Here is a 20031-nt window from a genome sequence, read left to right as displayed (position 1 = left end):
TCAAATCGGATGCCCGGGGTATGTGACCCCCTAGTTGCGGCCCTGCTAACAGCAAGCCTGGCTGTAGCAGGCTGCTGCCCCCACTCTGACATAAGGAAGGTGCTGTAGCTAGACAGTTAATGTGAAACTAGTACGGTCACGTGACGCAGTTGAACGATGACGTCATGTAAATCCTCCCATTTAAAAAATAAAAAATATAATAATAAAAAAAGCCAGCCCGGTAGTGCCGTTTTGAAATGGGGATGGGGGCGGGGCGTTGCCTGGTTACCCGGGATGTGACGGACGGAGCCCCGCACGCGAGTTGGCCGGGGGTTATTTAACGCCTAGCTGGGCGCACAGCCTATCATGCCACCGTCGGGCGGGAAGGCAGGGGGTATCGTCTGGTGTCGGCTCCGGCGGTCGCTACGGGAGGTTCTGGGTCGCGGGTTCCCGCAGGGCGTCCTGCTCCTTCCTCTGCTCGCAGCTGCCGCCTACCTGTTCCCGCTTCTCAGCGCCCTCACTCTGTGCGTTGCTGCCGGCTGCTGTGTCTACTACAGCTCGGAGAGAGCGGCCTGGCGGCTCCCGGAGTGGAGAGAGCTCTGTGGCTGGGCCGCGGGGAGACGGCTGAGGCCTGTCCCGCAGAAGAGGCAGCGGGAGCCGGTGCAGCAGGGGAGTCGCGCTTCCCGAGGGTTACTAATGGGCAGTTACCTGGGTACACTGGAGCCCCCAGCCAGGGGACGCGGGACTCGGGATCTCCCGGAGAGGATGAGAGCACTCAACCCGGCCTTGCATGCCCCGGCCTTGCCCCACGCTATCAGGTGAGTGTGCGGTGGTTTCGATACTTAACATCCAGCACCTATATTGCCACCCAGGGGTGCCCTGTCCCGGCGTGCTGTCTGCCAGGGGTGCCCTGTCCCGGCGTGCTGTCTGCCAGGGTTGCCCTGTCCTATAGCAGTCTATGGGTTTCTATGTATGTGCACATGCAGTCTGCTTTGTCATTTAGACCTTTCCCTTTCTATGAATGTGTCGGGCACCTCTCTCCTAAGCAGTGATGCTTTCTGTGCTTGCAATTATCCTCCCAGGGTTTCTCCCTGACTACCCACCTCTCTTGTGGGTGAATGGTGACATGAAACCCCGGCACATGGATGCTTTATCTGTCAGTGACCCAGGTGGAAAGTGCACTACCCATTGTAGATGCATTATTCGCTCATAAACTTTACTCCTTTATTGAACGCTTCTAGCACATATTTGGCAAATGACAAAGTGTCTCACAAGTCTTAAAAAGATCTATTCGTGATCATGGGGTCTATGTACTGAGTCTTGGAGCGAGAAAGTGGACGGATATTGAGTACCAGCCAATTGGCTCCATCACAGACTGTGTTTGTAAAATGACAGGTGCTGATTGGCTGGTTCTTTATTTTTCTCTGTTTTTATTACTCTACAACAGTGTTTCCCAACCACGGTCCTCAAGGCACACTAACAGTGCAGGTTTTAGTGATATCCCGGGGGATGAGAGAAGAAACCCGACAAAAGTGCTGCCTCGCGGCCGGCGCGAGGCTGATTCTGTCGGGAATCAGCCTCGCGCCGGGTAGTTAAGTCGGACTCCCGACAAAACTACCTGTTAAGTCTGCGAGAACGGGACATCGCCGACTTAACTTTAGCTGAATTGAATAGCGTCGGGAGCTAATTCCCGGCGCTATTCTTTAGTTGCCGAATAGAATTGACCCCTCTGTGTACCCAGCTGACTGCAGATGTGACTGAACAATATATTGTGCAGTCCGTACACCCTGCACGTTCTGCTTAATGACCGCTCAATAAATATCTTTCCCCCACTGCACCCAAAAGCATTTATTAACAGTTTCTATATAGTGCAGAATATTCTATTACAATACGTGCTTTACGGTTGGAACAACAGTAATGGAACAAAACTAGGTAAAAACAGACAGGTCGGAAGACCCTGCTTACAGTCTATAAGGAAATAGGCATTGATACACAAGGATAGATGCTACCTATTGCATAATAGTCCACTAGATTGCAAAGGTTCATAATGGTATGATATGGTCACCCAGCAATGTTGGCCAAGGGCCAGGAGGGTGTGAAAGTGAAAAAAGATAAGGTTAGGTTATGTGTGAACTGTACAGAGGGGATGTATTTAGATAGCGAGGCATTGAAGGTTATGTGGGTAGGTCTGGAATATGATAAGCTTCCCTGCAGGGGTGAGGTTCCCCCTCCACCCCAGGGAACGTTTGGAGACTAGAGGTGAGTCTTATTGTGCATGGGAGGGCATTCCACAGAGTGGGCGCAGCCCGTATAAAGTCCTCTAATTTTGAATGGGCGCAAGTAATGCCTGTGGACGAGACGCAGATCTTGTGCAGAGCGGAAAGGTTGGGTTAAGAAATATTGAGATGAGTTAAGAGATGTATGAGGGGTGATCGATAAGTACCGGTGTTGGGCAAGAGAGAACATTTTTATTGGGAAAATTTTGACTTATTTTTCAACATAGGCCACTTTTAGCTCGATATAATTGGCCTAACGATATTCCAACTTTCTCTAACGTCCTAAGTGGATGCTGGGGACTCTGTAAGGACCATGGGGAATAGCGGCTCCGCAGGAGACTGGGCACATCTAAAGAAAGCTTTAGGACTATCTGGTGTGCACTGGCTCCTCCCCCTATGACCCTCCTCCAAGCCTCAGTTAGATCTCTGTGCCTGAACGAGAAGGGTGCACACTAGGGGCTCTCCTGAGCTTCTTAGTGAAAGTTTTAGTTTAGGTTTTTTATTTTCAGTGAGACCTGCTGGCAACAGGCTCACTGCATCGAGGGACTAAGGGGAGAAGAAGCGAACTCACCTGCGTGCAGAGTGGATTGGGCTTCTTAGGCTACTGGACATTAGCTCCAGAGGGACGATCACAGGCCCAGCCTGGATGGGTCCCGGAGCCGCGCCGCCGGCCCCCTTACAGAGCCAGAAGGCAGAAGAGGTCCGGAAAATCGGCGGCAGAAGACGTCCTGTCTTCAACAAGGTAGCGCACAGCACTGCAGCTGTGCGCCATTGCTCTCGGCACACTTCACACTCCGGTCACTGAGGGTGCAGGGCGCTGGGGGGGGCGCCCTGAGACGCAATAAAAAACACCTTGGATGGCAAAAAATGCATCACATATAGCTCCTGGGCTATATGGATGCATTTAACCCCTGCCAGAATACATATAAAAACGGGAGATAGGCTCCGCCCCCTTATCGGCGGCCTTATCTCCTCAGCACACTGGCGCCATTTTCCCTCACAGCTCCGTTGGAGGGAAGCTCCCTGTCTCTCCCCTGCAGTCACTACACTACAGAAAGGGTTAAAAAAGAGAGGGGGGGGCACTAATTACGCGCAGTATTAAACATACAGCAGCTATAAAGGGAAAAACACTTATATAAGGTTATCCCTGTGTGTGTGTGTGTATATATATATATATATATATATATATATATATATATATATATATATATAGCAGCGCTCTGGTGTGTGCTGGCAAACTCTCCCTCTGTCTCCCCAAAGGGCTAGTGGTGTCCTGTCCTCTATCAGAGCATTCCCTGTGTGTGTGCTGTATGTCGGTACGTTTGTGTCGACATGTATGAGGAGAAAAATGATGTGGAGACGGAGCAGATTGCCTGTAATAGTGATGTCACCCCCTAGGGGGTCGACACCTGAGTGGATGAACTGTTGGAAGGAATACGTGACAGTGTCAGCTCTGTATAAAAGACAGTGGTTGACATGAGACAGCCGGCTACTCAGCTTGTGCCTGTCCAGACGTCTCATAGGCCGTCAGGGGCTCTAAAGCGCCCGTTACCTCAGATGGCAGATATAGACGCCGACACGGATACTGACTCCAGTGTCGACGGTGAAGAGACAAATGTGACTTCCAGTAGGGCCACACGTTACATGATTGAGGCAATGAAAAATGTTTTACACATTTCTGATAATACGAGTACCACCAAAAAGGGGTATTATGTTCGGTGAGGAAAAATTACTTGTAGTTTTCCTGAATCTGAGAAATTAAATGAGGTGTGTGATGCGTGGTTTTCCCCCGATAACAACTGATAATTTCTAAAATGTTATTGGCATTATATCCTTTCCCGCCAGAGGTTAGGGTGCGTTGGGAAACACCCCCTAGGGTGGATAAAGCGCTCACACGCTTGTAAGGGCTCTACCCTCTCCTGAGATGGCCGCCCCTAAGGATCCTGCTGATAGAAAGCAGGAGGGTATCCTAAAATGTATTTACACACACAGGGCCGGTGCTAGGGTGTTCGGCGCCCCCCTGCAAACTATAAATTTGCGCCCTCCCTCTCATACTGTAGTTAATAAAATGAGAGTGTGCGCTGAAGGCCGCAAAAAAGGATTATGGTGTGACCACACAACAGTACCCCCAATTCAAATTATGTCACACAGTAGCACAATCTTATTCACATTTCACCGCACATAGAATGAGCCGAAATTCACATTATAGCACACAGAATGAGCCAAAATTCACATTATACCACACGGTATGAGCCGAAATTCACATTATACCACACAGTATGAGACGAAATTCACATTATAGCACACAGAATGAGCCAAAATTCACATTATAGCACACGGTATGAGACGAAATTCACATTATAGCACACGGTATGAGACGAAATTCACATTATAGCACACGGTATGAGACGAAATTCACATTATAGCACACAGAATGAGCCGAAATTCACATTATAGCACACGGTAGGACCCGTAATTCACATTATACCACACGGTATGAGCCGAAATTCACATTATAGCACGCAGAATGAGCCAAAATTCCCAGTATACCACACGGTATGAGCCGAAATTCAAATAGCACATAGAATGAGCCAAAATTTACATTATAGCACACTGAATGAGCCGAAATTCAAATTATGCCACATGGAGACAAAATTCAGGGAGAGTGACAGTAGGGACAGGGAGAGAGAGAGGGAAAGTGACAGTAGGGACAGGGAGAGGGAAAGTGACAGCAGGGACAGGGAGAGGGAAAGTGACAGCAGGGACAGGGAGAGGGAAAGTGACAGCAGGGACATAGGGACAGGCAGCGTGACAGAGGGATAGTAAGGGCATACAATAGGGACTAGGGAGAGAGAAAGGCAGCAGGGTAAGATTACCTATTTAGCAGCGGCGGTGCTGAGGATGCTGTGGTCTGCGGTGCGGTGTATTAGGAGGCTGTGGTTGGCATGGTGCGGAAGTGCAGAGAAGGACTGAGGGGGGCGGCAGAGGAGGAGGCAGAGGGCGGTGGCGGTGCAAGGAGGAGGAAGCTGTGGTTGGTGGCACTGCAGCTCCTATGACCACAGCGCCACTGTTTCAAATCCGCCGTGGACCTGCAGCCAATCAGGAGGGGGCAGGATAAGATCAGTGGTGAGGAGCAGGAGGGGACAGGATGGGAGCAGTGGTGCGGAGCAGGATGGGAGCAGTGGTGCGGAGCAGGAGGGGGCAAGATGGGAGTAGTGGTGCGGAGCAGGATGGGAGCAGTGGAAACACTGCATGGCACACGAACGAGACGTGACCGGGCGCCATGAGGGCAACATTAATCGGCAGCATGGGGGGACACATTAACCGGTGGCAAGCTTGTGAGTGGGGGGTGCCACGATGCCTATGGACTGCACACTGCTATTAGTAAAATAAAAACAAAAAACTTCCATACATACATTACACATACATTATAAATAATTATACATACATTACATATACATTATACATAATTATACATACATTATACATACCATCCACAGGAGGACACGGGCGCAGTGCGGTGCTGAACAATTAAGAGGTGGAGAGGGGAGGGAGACCGTGACCTCACCAGAGAAGAGAGCCGTGTGGACCTGAGAAGAAGCGCTTCTTGTTGCCGGAGACGCAACGAGAAGAGGGAGTAAGGTAGCAGACGCCAGGACGCTACAGTGTGACAAGGGCACAGCAGCAGGGATGCAGAGCAGGGACAGTGCCTCTCCAGCCCAGTGCTCCGTGCTTTGCATCCCTTCGTTGAGCGTGTTACGTCGGGCCTGGTGACAGGAGGGACAGGTCAGGGAGGGGAGGAGACCACCTTTCTCCTTGTAGCCCATGGCTAGCAGCAGCGCACCATTATTAGTCCTGCTGACTGATCCGCTGGTTGCGGGCCCCCCAAGTGCTGTGGGCCCCCATGCATTGCACTGGCTGCTGCAGCGAAAGTTCCACCTCTGCCATCTACTGTTAATGCCTGCAGAAGTGAAACTTATACACACACACAAACACATATATATATACATACATACATACATACATACATACATACATACATACATACATACACACATTTACATACAGTACATACACACATATACATACATACACACACACACACACACACACACACACACACAGACAGTACATACACACACTTTCTCTCACCTTCCATCCACTTACAGTATCAGTCTGGTTGGCTGCAAGGGATTTGCCTCAGCTTGGGGATCCCGTTTAGCCCCGCCCATTTACGTTAATGAAACCCCGCCCCCTTAAGTCTGTGTAGCTCCACCCACCTTCCATCCGCTCATCCTGCCTCTGTCCCATCATCATGACTCTGTAGGGAAGGAGGGAGGGCTTTAAACGGACAGCGCTGCTGCCTGTCAGTTTGCATTTGCAGGCGGCAGCAGCAGGGGAACAGGCTTGGCTCAGGGCAGCACAGGAATGCAGAGCAGGAAGGCGCCTCTCCAATCAGGCGCCTACCTGCTTTGCATCCCTTTGCTGAGCGGGTAGCGCCGGGCCTGTACACACATACTGGTGTTATACTGCGACCAGCAATCGCCTCAGCCTGGATGTGCAGTGCTGGCTTGGCGTGGTCGGATTCCCTGACTGAAAATATTGATACCCTAGATAGGGACAGTATATTTTTGCCTATAGAGCATTTAAAAGATGCATTTCTATATATGCGTGATGCACAGCGGAATATTTGCCGACTGGCATCAAGTCTAAGTGCGTTGTCCATTTCTACCAGTAGAGGGTTATGGACACGTCAGTGGTCAGGTGATGCGTAGTCCAAACGGCATTTGGAAGTATTGCCTTATTAAGGGGAGGAGTTATTTGGGGTCGGTCTTTCAGACCTGGTGGCCACGGCAACAGCTGGGAAATCCACGTTTGTACCCCAGGTCGCCTCTCAACATGAGAAGACGCCGTATTATCAGGCGCAGTCTTTTCGTGGACAAGCGGGGAAAAAGGTTCCTCATTTCTGCCCCGTGACAGAGGGAGAGGAAAAAGGCTGCAGAAATCAGCCAGTTCCCAGGAACAGAAACCCTCTCCCGCCTCTGCCAAGCCCTCAGTATGACGCTGGGGCTTTACAAGCAGAATCAGGCACGGTGGGGGGCCCGTCTCAATGAATTTCAGCGCGCAGTGGGTTCACTCGCAAGTAGACCCCTGGATCCTTCAGGTGATATCTCAGGGGTACAAATTAGAATTCGAGACGTCTCCCCCTCGCCGTTTCCTAAAGTCGGCTTTACCGATGTCTCCTTCTGACAGGGAGACAGTTTTGGAAGCCATTCACAAGCTGTATTCCCAGCAGGTGATAATCAAGGTACCCCTCCTGCAACAGGGTACGGGGTATTATTCCACACTGTTGTGGTACTGAAGCCGGACGGCTCGGTGAGACCGATTCTAAATCTAAAATCTTTGAACACTTACATACAGAGGTTCAAATTCAAGATTGAGTCACTCAGAGCAGTAATTGCGAACCTGGAAGAAGGGGACTACATGATGTCTCGGGACATCAAGGATGCTTACCTTCATGTCAAAATTTACCCTTCTCACCAAGGGTACCTCAGGTTTATGGTACAGAACTGTCACTATCGGTTCAGACGCTGCCGTATGGATGGTCCACGGCACCCCGGGTCTTTACCAAGGTAATGGCCGAAATGATGATATTCCTTCGAAGGAAGGGAATTTTAGTTATCCCTTACTTGGACGATTCCCTGATAAGGGTAAGATCCAGGGAACAGTTGGAGGTCGGTGTAGCACTATCTCAGGTAGTGTTGCGGCAGCACGATTGGATTCTCAATATTCCAAAATCGCAGCTGGTTCCGACGACTTGTCTTCTGTTCCTAGGGATGATCCTGGACACAGTCCAGAAAAATGTGTTTCTCCCGGAGGAGAAAGCCAGGGAGTTATCCGAGCTAGTCAGGAACCTCCTAAAACCGAGCCAAGTCTCAGTACACAAGGGTTCTGGGTAAAATGGTGGCTTCCTACGAAGCAATTCCATTCGGCAGATTCCACGCAAGAACTTTCCAGTGGGACCTGCTGGACAAATGGTCTGGGTCGCATCTTCAGATGCATCAGCGGATAACCCTGTCAACAAGGACAAGGGTGTCCCTCCTGTGGTGGTTGCAGAGTGCTCATCTTCTAGAGGGCCGCAGATTCGGCATTCAGGACTGGGTCCTGATGACCACGGATGCCAGCCTGCGAGGCTGGGGAGCAGTCACACAGGGAAGGAATATCCAGGGCTTATGGTCAAGCCTGGAGACATCACTTCACATAAATATCCTGAAGCTAAGGGCCATTTACAATGCTCTAAGCTTAGCAAGACCATCTGCTTCAAGGTCAGCTGGTGTTGATCCAGTTGGACAACATCACGGCAGTCACCCACGTAAACAGACAGGGTGGCACAAGAAGCAGGAGGGCAATGGCAGAAGCTGCAAGGATTCTTCGCTGGGCGGAAAATCATGTGATAGCACTGTCAGCAGTATTCATTCCGGGAGTGGACAACTGGGAAGCAGACTTCCTCAGCACGACCTCCACCCGGGAGAGTGGAGACTTCACCCAGAAGTCTTCCACATGATTATAAACCGTTGGGAAAAACTCGACAGGTATTGCGCCAGGTCAAGGGACCCTCAGGCAATAGCTGTAGACGTTCTGGTAACACCGTGGGTGTACCAGTCAGTGTATGTGTTCCCTCCTCTGCCTCTCATACCCAAGGTACTGAGATTGATAAGATGGAGAGGAGTAAGCACTATATTCGTGGCTCCGGATTGGCCAAGAAGGACTTGGTAACCGGAACTTCAAGAGATGCTCACGGAGGATCCGTGGCCTCTTCCTCTAAGAAGGGACCTGCTCCAGCAAGGACCCTGTCTGTTCCAAGACTTGCTGCGTTTGACGGCATGGCGGTTGAACGCCGGATCCTGAAGGAAAAAAGGCATTCCGGATGAAGTCATCCCTATCCTGATCAAAGCCAGGAAGGATGTAACCGCAAAACATTATCACCGCATTTGGCGAAAATGTGGTGCGAGGCCAGTAAGGCCCGACGGAGGAAATTCAACTGGGTCGATTCCTACATTTCTTGCAAACAGGAGTGTCTATGGGCCTGAAATTTGGGGTCCATTAAGGTTAAAATTTCGGCCCTGTCAATTTTCTTCCAAAAAGAACTAGCTTCAGTCCCTGAAGTTCAGACGTTTGTGAAGGGGTTACTGCATATACAGCCTCCTTTTGTGCCTTCAGTGGCACTTTGGGATCTCAATGTAGTTTTTGGGTTCCAAAAGTCACATTGGTTTGAACCACTTAAATCTGTGGAGTTAAAATATCTCACATGGAAAGTGGTCATGCTGTTGGCCCTGGCCTGGGCCAGGCGCGTGTCAGAATTGGCGGCTTTATCCTGTAAAAGCCCTCATCTGATTTTCCATTCGGACAGGGCGGAATTGAGGACTCGTCCTCAGTTTCTCCCTAAGGTGGTTTCAGCGTTTCACCTGAACCAACCTATTGTGGTGCCTGTGGCTACTAGGGACTTGGAGGACTCCAAGTTGCTAGACGTTGTCAGGGCCCTGAAAATGTTTCCAGGATGGCTGGAGTCAGGAAAACTGACTCGCTGTTTATCCTGTATGCACCCAACAAGCTGGGTGCTCCTGCTTCTAAGCAGACTATTGCTCGTTGGATTTGTAGTACAATTCAGCTTGCACATTCTGTGGCAGGCCTGCCACAGCCAAAAATCTGTAAATGCCCACTCCACAAGGAAGGTGGGCTCATCTTGGGCGGCTGCCCGAGGGGTCTCGGCTTTACAACTTTGCCGAGCAGATACTTGGTCAGGAGCAAATACGTTTGTAAAATTCTACAAAATTGATACCCTGGCTGAGGAGGACCTGGAGTTCTCTCATTTGGTGCTGCAGAGTCATCCGCACTCTCCCGCCCGTTTGGGAGCTTTGGTATAATCCCCATGGTCCTTACGGAGTCCCCAGCATCCACTTAGGACGTTAGAGAAAATAAGAATTTACTTACCGATAATTCTATTTCTCGTAGTCCGTAGTGGATGCTGGGCGCCCATCCCAAGTGCGGATTGTCTGCAATACTTGTATATAGTTATTGTTACCAAAAAATCGGGTTATTGCTGTAGTGAGCCATCTTTTCTAGAGGCTCCTCTGTTATCATGCTGTTAACTGGGTTCAGATCACAAGTTGTACAGTGTGATTGGTGTGGCTGGTATGAGTCTTACCCGGGATTCAAAATCCTTCCTTATTGTGTACGCTCGTCCGGGCACAGTATCCTAACTGAGGCTTGGAGGAGGGTCATAGGGGGAGGAGCCAGTGCACACCAGATAGTCCTAAAGCTTTCTTTAGATGTGCCCAGTCTCCTGCGGAGCCGCTATTCCCCATGGTCCTTACGGAGTCCCCAGAATCCACTACGGACTACGAGAAATAGAATTATCGGTAAGTAAATTCTTATTTTTTCAAGCCCTCCAAAAAATAGGATATGTCGAACTCTGCGTAATAGGCTTCAGTTTCGGCGATGACCTCCTCGTTCGATGTTACTCTTTCCACCGAGCCATTTTTTCCATGTTTGGAAATGGGGAGAAGTCACAGGGGGCAAAATCTGGAGGATGCAGCAAGTAATTCATAGCCCAATTCCACCAACTTTGCTGTCGGACGAGTGTGACTGCGCATTGTCGTGGTGGAACAGCACTCCCGACCCCCCCCCCCCCCACCCACCCCCTGCTAAGTAGGGCCATTTTCTCTTCAGTGTGTCGTCGAATCTGCCCAGTAATTGAGCATAATACTACCCTGTGATCGTTCTTCCCTTTTCCAAATGGTCGCTGAAGATTATGCCTTTCGAATCCCAGAAAACGGTGGCTATGACCTTTCTGGCCGATGGAACAGTCTTCGCTTTCTTTGGTGCACGTTCGCCAGGTAAAGTTCACGGTTTTGATTGTTCATTTCTGGCATGTAGCGATGGATCCATGTTTCATCAACAGTCATGAAATGGCGCAGAACCTCCTTCAGATTGTGCTTAAACAGGTCCAAACATTGCTTAGAAGTGGTCATGTGGTTCCGCTTGTCCACAGTGAGCAAACGCGGCACCCATCTTGCCGATAGCTTTGTCATGCCCAAATGTTCATGTAGGATATTCTGCACACTTTCGAATGAGATTCCTATGATCTCAACAATCTCTCTGATCTTCTCTCGCCGGCCTGCCAATACGATATCATGGAGTTTGTTGACCATTTCATCCATAGTCACCTCAGTTGGGTGACCTGGACGCTCTTCATCGAGGATGGATGTACGACCACACTTGAATTCATTGAACCAATATCTGATGGTTGTCATCGAAGTGGAAAGGTCTCAATAAACTGCTTCCAACTTTTCTTTGACTTCCTTACACGTCTTTCCATCCAAAAACAAGAATCTAATCACCGATCGGTACTACACTTTCTCCTTTGTTAGAAAAAACTTGCTCACTTCCAACAGCTACCAAAACATAATTACACATTGAATTTATCTGAAATTCTGACTGTCAGTTGACAGATGACACTAAACGATGTTATACAGGTTTGACGCCAGTGGCACCATATATCTTAAAACACAGGTACTTATCTATCACCCCTCGTATGTTGGTGCAGTTTGGTTAATGGCATTGTATGTAAGAAAATATTTTATATAGACTATGGTAGAATACTGTAAACCAATGGCGGGACTGACAAAGTGGATCCGCAGACTATGTCTAGCGAGGAAAATCGTGAAGAGGGGGGGGGGGAGCATGGGGTCAACGGCCACAGCTTCAGATTGAGCAGCATGTAGGGCTGACCTGCAGATGTGATGGCCGCCGCTGCAGGAGCACGCAAAGTGCGTACACACTGGACGATTTGAAAGATGTGTCGTTCCGATCCTTCGGAATTGGTCAAATCGTTCAAAACCTCATCTCGTGTGTATCCTGCTTAAGGGTGGGTACACATTAGATTGATATCTGCATGCTGTGTCATCATGGAACTGCGTCGTGCATATCGTCTGGGCACATGATTGCGTACTCTTGTGGGACGCATGCAACATCTTCTGGTCGGCCATGCTGTACCTAGACTCCATTTTACACTTAAGCATGACTATTCACACTTGATTCTCCGTGTTTTTTAATCATTCTGACTTGGATACAGTTGCGGTCTGTATACCCACAATGTTCGTTCTTGAGAAAGCCGTTACTAGAGGTCATAAAAGTTAGGTTAATGCTCACTGTCAGTGCTTGGGTCAGCTTAATCACGAAGTTAATCACGAATACCCCTTTCACACAAACACTAACTCTAACCCAGCTCAGACCCTGGGCACTGTGTACTGGTTGAGTGCAAGAAAAATAGAACAAGCCAACCTAGGTTGGAAAGGGCGCTATGGGTGTAATTCCAATTAAAGTGTACAGCAGCTGCCTGGATAGGTTGGTTACACCTATAAAGAATTACGAACTAAATACAACAACAATAAGGCTGCGCTTAGAGATGAATAACCAATAAATATTTATTATACTTAAAATCTGTCAGTTAGACAATTAAAAAATGAGTATACACTGTTGAGAATAGCCTCTAATCACCATTTAAACAATACATAAGCCTGTTCCAAATTGGCCGTGGAACCCTATATACTTAGAACCAGATAGATCCTGGGGCTATAGCATAGTCCCTGGGCTGGAAGAATATGTCCTAACGCTGGAGGATTAGCCGTTCCAATAATGAAGCAAGATTTATGGAAAGTCCTCACCAGTTGTGCGTGTTGATGAACAAAAGTCCAGTCCTTAATTGCGGATGTGGTTCAAATAGAGCAGTTTGTGGGGTCCACAGTGGTCCAAGCTGAGGCGATAGGCTGTAGTAGGATGATCAGAAGGCTCACACCTGACGCGTTTCACAGCTTTCTGCTGCTTTCTCAAAGGTGACTAGTTCACAACTGACAGTGTATTTATACTATAGTTAATTACCTCATTCAAAACATGTGTGGACAATTCATCTCTTTATATGTACAAAAACTTAAAAAATCTTTTTTTCTTGCTCTAATTAGACTCAGAGGCATAGTGATTAAAAATTAATTATGTTTGTTTATTAAAAATAGTTTAAATTGATCATATACCGGAGCCGCGGGTGTTGGAACGCACGCGAGTCCTCTTGCTTCCGGTCTATGGAACGCAACTGTTATAGTAACGGAGCTTGTTATCCTCACCAATCTTACAGTGCCGATGTAGTCACGTGACCTGTATAGCTTAGCGGGATATCCGTGTGTTGAACCGCATGATGACTCTCCTACTTCCGGTCTATGACCCGCAATTGTTACCATGGCGATGAGGTGTGTTTCCACCCCATCGTCATGGTTCCGTGCGGTCATGTGATCGGACTCTCCGGACATCTTAAATGAGTGGCAGGCATACCTATTTAAATGACGTTCTACCTTTTATAACATATAGAGCACTACCTGGCTGTTATACTTTAAAAAGATCAATACATAACTTACATCTTATCTCTATTTAGTTTTATCATGAACTTTTACAATCCAACAGTTAGTCCTTATTATATGAACTTAACGACAACAATTATATCAATATCTATATCATTAGGCATATGAAGGAGACATTATAACTTATAGATCATATCCAATAAAATGTTAATATTGCACCATAGTTCAATCTTAACTTATTGTTATATAAATTATTATGCATGTTACCTCTATATACAAATAGGTAAGAGGGATAAGTTACTTGCAGATGGTTTGATTTGGGGACAATTCATAGAGATACAAGGTTTGGTAGGATTAGTACCCAAAAAAACTGCCCAAGGGGCTATTGTATTCCTATGTGATGATAATTTGGGCGGCTTTTCTTTTTATATTATCCTAAAGAAAAAAATAAATAAAAAATAAATATATATTATACCTAACCTGATATGTACATATATATTTTTATGTTTTTGATTTTTATTATTTATTCATTCTCTTACACTCAGGGGAATTTTAAATGTGCTTGGTATTTATTGGTTCTGAGATGGTTCACTTAAATGACACAATTAAGTTCTACTGATTTCATTTAGGCCTGCTGGAAATATGCTGTTCATTTTCAGCATCCAATAGACTTCCTGTCTACATAAAGTTTTGTAACGGTCTCCACCACGTGGAGTTCTGGGTATGAATTCTAAGCCTAATACCTTAAGGCAATTAGGATTGCCGTGATGATTATCAGCATAGTGTTTTGACACACTATGTGTGTAAATTTTCTTAATATTTTTACGGTGCTCAAGAAATCTCGTTCTCAATGGGCGGGTGGTTCTGCCAATATACTTCAGACCACAACCACATGTTAACATGTAAATTATATAAGAAGTATTACAATTCATGTATGTTTTTAGCTCATAAAAATTCTCCCCCTCATCACTATTAATCCTGAGTGTATGATCAGCCGTATATTTACAGGTCAAACATCTGTTCCCTCCGCATTTATAGAATCCCTTTTTCTCTGACGTCCTAGTGGATGCTGGGACTCCGTAAGGACCATGGGGAATAGCGGCTCCGCAGGAGACAGGGCACAAGAATAAAAGCTTTAGGATCAGGTGGTGTGCACTGGCTCCTCCCCCTATGACCCTCCTCCAAGCCTCAGTTAGATTTTTGTGCCCGAACGAGAAGTGTGCAGGCTAGGTGGCTCTCCTGAGCTGCTTAGAATAAAAGTTTAATTTAGGTTTTTTATTTTCAGTGAGTCCTGCTGGCAACAGGCTCACTGCATCGTGGGACTAAGGGGAGAAGAAGCGAACTCACCTGCGTGCAGAGTGGATTGGGCTTCTTAGGCTACTGGACATTAGCTCCAGAGGGACGATCACAGGTACAGCCTGGATGGGTCACCGGAGCCGCGCCGCCGTCCCCCTTACAGAGCCAGAAGGGGGGGGAGCGCCCTGAGACGCAATATAAATGATAATACCTTAGGTGGCAAAAGAATACATCACATATAGCTCCTGGGCTATATGGATGTATTTTAACCCCTGCCATTTTTACACAAAAGAGCGGGAGATAGGCTCCGCCCCTTCACGACGTCCTTATCTCCTCAGCACACAAGCGCCATTTTCCCTCAGTTCCGCTGGAAGGACGGCTCCCTGACTCTCCCCTGCAGTCCTGCTTCAGAATCAGGGTAAAAAAGAGAAGGGGGGGCACTATTGGCAGCAAATGACAATATAAACAGCAGCTATAAGGGAATAACACTTATATAAGGTTATCCCTGTGTGTGTGTGTGTGTGTATGTATATATATATATATATATATATATATATATATATATATATATATATATATATATATATATATATATATATATATATATATATATATATATATATATATTAGCTAGCTAGCGCTGGGTGTGTGCTGGCAGACTCTCCCTCTGTCTCTCCAAAGGGCTCGTGGGGTCCTGTCCTCTATCAGAGCATTCCCGGTGTGTGTGTGCTGTGTGTCGGTACGTGTGTGTCGACATGTATGAGGAGGAAAATGATGTGGAGGCGGAGCAATTGCCTGCGTTAGTGATGTCACCCCCTAGGGAGTCGACACCTGACTGGATGATCGTGTTCAAACAATTAAGTGATAATGTCAGCACTTTGCAAAAAACTGTTGACGACATGAGACAGCCGGCAAATCAATTAGTGCCTGTCCAGGCGTCTCAGACACCGTCAGGGGCCCTAAAACGCCCGTTACCTCAGTGGGTCGACCCAGACACAGAGTCTAGTGTCGACGGTGATGAGTCGAACGTAATGTCCAGTAGGGCCACACGTTACATGATCACGGCAATGAAGGAAGCATTGCACATTTCTGACACTACAAATACCACTAAGAAGGGTATTATGTGGGGGGTGAAAACTACCAATAGTTTTTCCTGAGTCAGATGAATTGAATGAGGTATGTGATAAAGCGTGGGTTTCTCCCGACAAAAAACTGCTAATTTCTAATAAATTATTGGCACTATATCCTTTCCCATCAGAGGTTAGGACACGTTGGGAAACACCCCCTAGGGTAGATAAGGCGCTCACACGTTTATCTAAACAAGTAGCGTTACCGTCTCCTGATATGGCCACCCTCAAAGAACCAGCTGATAGAAGGCTGGAAAATATCCTAAAAAGTATATACACACATACTGGTGTTATACTGCGACCAGCAATCGCTTCAGCCTGGATGTGCAGTGCTGGAGTCGCGTGGTCTGATTCCCTGACTGAAAATATTGATACCCTGGATAGGGACAATATATTGTTAACTATAGAGCATTTGAAGGATGCATTACTATATATGCGTGATGCACAGAGGGATATTTGCACCCTGGCATCAAGAGTAAGTGCTATGTCCATCTCTGCCAGAAGAACGTTATGGACGCGTCAGTGGTCAGGGGATGCGGATTCCAAACGACATATGGAAGTATTGCCGTATAAAGGGGAGGAGTTATTTGGGGCTGGTCTTTCGGACCTGGTGGCAACGGCTGGAAAGTCCACCTTCTTACCCCAGGTCACTTCACATCAGCAGAAAAAGACACCGTCTTTTCAAACTCAGTCCTTTCGTTCCCATAAATACAAGCGAGCAAAAGGCCATTCCTTTCTGCCCCGGGGCAGAGGAAGGGGAAAAAGACTGCACCATGCAGCCGCTTCCCAGGATCAGAAGCCTTCCCCCTGCTTCTGCCAAGTCTTCAGCATGACGCTGGGGCTTTACAAGCAGACTCAGACTTGGTGGGGGCCCGTCTCAAGAATTTCAACGCGCAGTGGGCTCACTCGCAAGTGGATCCCTGGATTCTACAGGTAGTATCGCAGGGGTACAAACTGGAATTCGAGGCGTTTCCCCCTCGCCGGTTCCTGAAGTCTGCTCTGCCAAAGTCTCCCTCCGACAGGGAGGCAGTTCTGGAAGCCATTCACAAGCTGTATTCCCAGCAGGTGATAATCAAGGTACCCCTCCTACAACAAGGAAAGGGGTATTATTCCACGCTGTTTGTGGTACCGAAGCCGGACGGCTCGGTGAGACCAATTTTAAATCTGAAATCCTTGAACACTTACATAAAAAGGTTCAAATTCAAGATGGAATCACTCAGAGTGGTGATAGCGAACCTGGAAGAAGGGGACTATATGGTGTCTCTGGACATCAAAGATGCTTATCTCCACGTCCCAATCTACCCTTCTCACCAAGGGTATCTCAGGTTTGTAGTACAAGACTGTCATTATCAGAGGTCCAGGGAACAGTTAGAAGTCGGAGTAGCACTATCTCAGATAGTGTTACGTCAGCACGGGTGGATCCTAAATATTCCAAAATCGCAGCTGATTCCAACGACACGTCTTCTGTTCCTAGGAATGATTCTGGACACAGTCCAGAAGAAGGTGTTTCTCCCGGAGGAGAAGGCCAAGGAGTTATCCGAGCTAGTCAGGAACCTCCTAAAACCAGGCCAGGTATCAGTGCACGAGGGTCCTGGGAAAAATGGTGGCTTCTTACGAAGCAATTCCATTCGGAAGATTCCATGCAAGAACGTTTCAGTGGGATCTACTGGACAGATGGTCCGGATCGCATCTTCAGATGCAGCAGCGGATAACCCTGTCACCAAAGACAAGGGTGTCCCTCCTGTGGTGGTTGCAGAGTGCTCATCTTCTAGAGGGCCGCAGATTCGGCATTCTGGATTGGATCCTGGTGACCACGGATGCAAGCCTGAGAGGCTGGGGAGCAGTCACACAGGGAAGAAACTTCCAGGGCTTGTGGTCAAGCATGGAAACATCTCTTCATATAAACATTCTGGAACTACGGGCCATTTACAATGCCCTAAGTCAAGCGAAACCCCTGCTTCAGGGTCAGGCGGTATTGATCCAATCGGACAACATCACGTCAGTCGCCCACGTAAACAGACAGGGCGGCACGAGAAGCAGGAGGGCAATGGCAGAAGCTGCAAGGATTCTTCGCTGGGCGGAAAATCATGTGATAGCTCTGTCAGCAGTGTTCATTCCGGGAGTGGACAACTGGGAAGCAGACTTCCTCAGCAGACACGACCTTCACCCGGGGGAGTGGGGACTTCATCCAGAAGTCTTCCACATGATTGTGAACCGTTGGGAAAAACCAAAGGTGGACATGATGGCGTCCCGTCTAAACAAAAAACTGGACAGATATTGCGCCAGGTCAAGGGACCCTCAGGCAATAGCGGTGGACGCTCTGGTAACACCGTGGGTGTACCAGTCGGTGTATGTGTTCCCTCCTCTGCCTCTCATACCAAAAGTACTGAGAATCATAAGAAGGAGAGGAGTAAGAACTATACTCGTGGTTCCGGATTGGCCGAGAAGGACTTGGTATCCGGAACTTCAGGAGATGCTCACGGACGAACCATGGCCTCTACCTCTAAGAAAGGACCTGCTCCAGCAGGGGCCTTGTCTGTTCCAAGACTTACCGCGGCTGCGTTTGACGGCGTGGCGGTTGAACGCCGGATCCTGAAGGAAAAGGGCATTCCAGATGAAGTCATCCCTACCCTGGTCAAGGCCAGAAAGGATGTAACCGCAAAACATTATCACCGCATTTGGCAAAAATATGTTGCGTGGTGTGAGGCCAGGAAGGCCCCTACAGAGGAATTTCAACTGGGTCGTTTCCTCCATTTCCTGCAAACAGGACTGTCTATGGGCCTAAAATTAGGGTCCATTAAGGTTCAAATTTCGGCCCTATCGATTTTCTTCCAAAAGGAACTGGCTTCAGTACCTGAAGTTCAGACATTTGTAAAAGGGGTACTGCATATACAGCCTCCTTTTGTGCCCCCAGTGGCACCTTGGGATCTCAATGTTGTGTTGAGTTTCCTAAAGTCACATTGGTTTGAACCACTCACCACTGTGGACTTAGCATCGTCACCTTCCATGTGAGATATTTTGTTAGCCCTGGCTTCAGCCAGGCGTGTGTCAGAATTGGCGGCTTTATCGTATAAAAGCCCTTACTTAATATTTCATTCTGACAGGGCAGAATTGAGGACTCGTCCTCAATTTCTACCTAAGGTGGTTTCTGCATTTCACATGAACCAACCTATTGTGGTACCTGCGGCTACTAAGGACTTGGAGGACTCCAAGTTGCTTGACGTGGTCAGGGCCCTGAAAATGTTTCCAGGACGGCTGGAGTCAGAAAATCTGACTCGCTGTTTATCCTGTATGCACCAAACAAATTAGGTGCTCCTGCTTCTAAGCAGACGATTGCTCGTTGGATTTGTAGTACAATTCAGCTTGCACATTCGGTGGCAGGCCTGCCACAGCCAAAATCGGTAAAAGCCCATTCCACAAGGAAAGTGGGTTCATCTTGGGCGGCTGCCCGAGGGGTCTCGGCTTTACAACTTTGCCGAGCAGCTACTTGGTCAGGGGCAAACACGTTTGCAAAATTCTACAAATTTGATACCCTGGCTGAGGAGGACCTGGAGTTCTCTCATTGGGTGCTGCAGAGTCATCCGCACTCTCCCGCCCGTTTGGGAGCTTTGGTATAATCTCCATGGTCCTTACGGAGTCCCAGCATCCACTAGGACGTCAGAGAAAATAAGATTTTACTTACCGATAAATCTATTTCTCGTAGTCCGTAGTGGATGCTGGGCGCCCATCCCAAGTGCGGATTGTCTGCAATACTTGTATATAGTTATTGTTACAAAAATTCGGGTTATTATTGTTGGGAGCCATCTTTCAGAGGCTCTTTTTCGTTCTATCATACTGTTAACTGGGTTCAGATCACGAGTTGTACGGTGTGGCTGGTATGAGTCTTACCCGGGATTCAATATCCTTCCTTATTATGTACGCTCGTCCGGGCACAGTATCCTA

The 20031-nt window shown here is 47.9% G+C and overlaps 1 protein-coding gene across 1 annotated transcript in view; it reads left to right on the top strand.

Annotated features, from left to right (window-relative positions):
* Window positions 1-209: 209 nt before the first annotated feature.
* The window catches only part of LOC135050030 (nuclear envelope pore membrane protein POM 121-like), a 212763-nt gene continuing 192941 nt past the window's right edge, over window positions 210-20031 (top strand). The window contains exon 1 of the mRNA XM_063956129.1: window positions 210-797. Within this exon, the coding sequence (XP_063812199.1) occupies window positions 346-797 (452 nt within the window). The 5' untranslated portion in view covers window positions 210-345. The remainder of the gene's footprint in view (window positions 798-20031) is intronic.

This window comes from Pseudophryne corroboree, chromosome 2, assembly GCF_028390025.1.
Source record: "Pseudophryne corroboree isolate aPseCor3 chromosome 2, aPseCor3.hap2, whole genome shotgun sequence".
Classification (NCBI taxonomy): Eukaryota; Metazoa; Chordata; class Amphibia; order Anura; family Myobatrachidae; genus Pseudophryne; species Pseudophryne corroboree.
The sequence above is the reverse complement of the archived record's forward strand: the minus strand, read 5'-3'. Positions and strand labels throughout refer to the sequence as shown.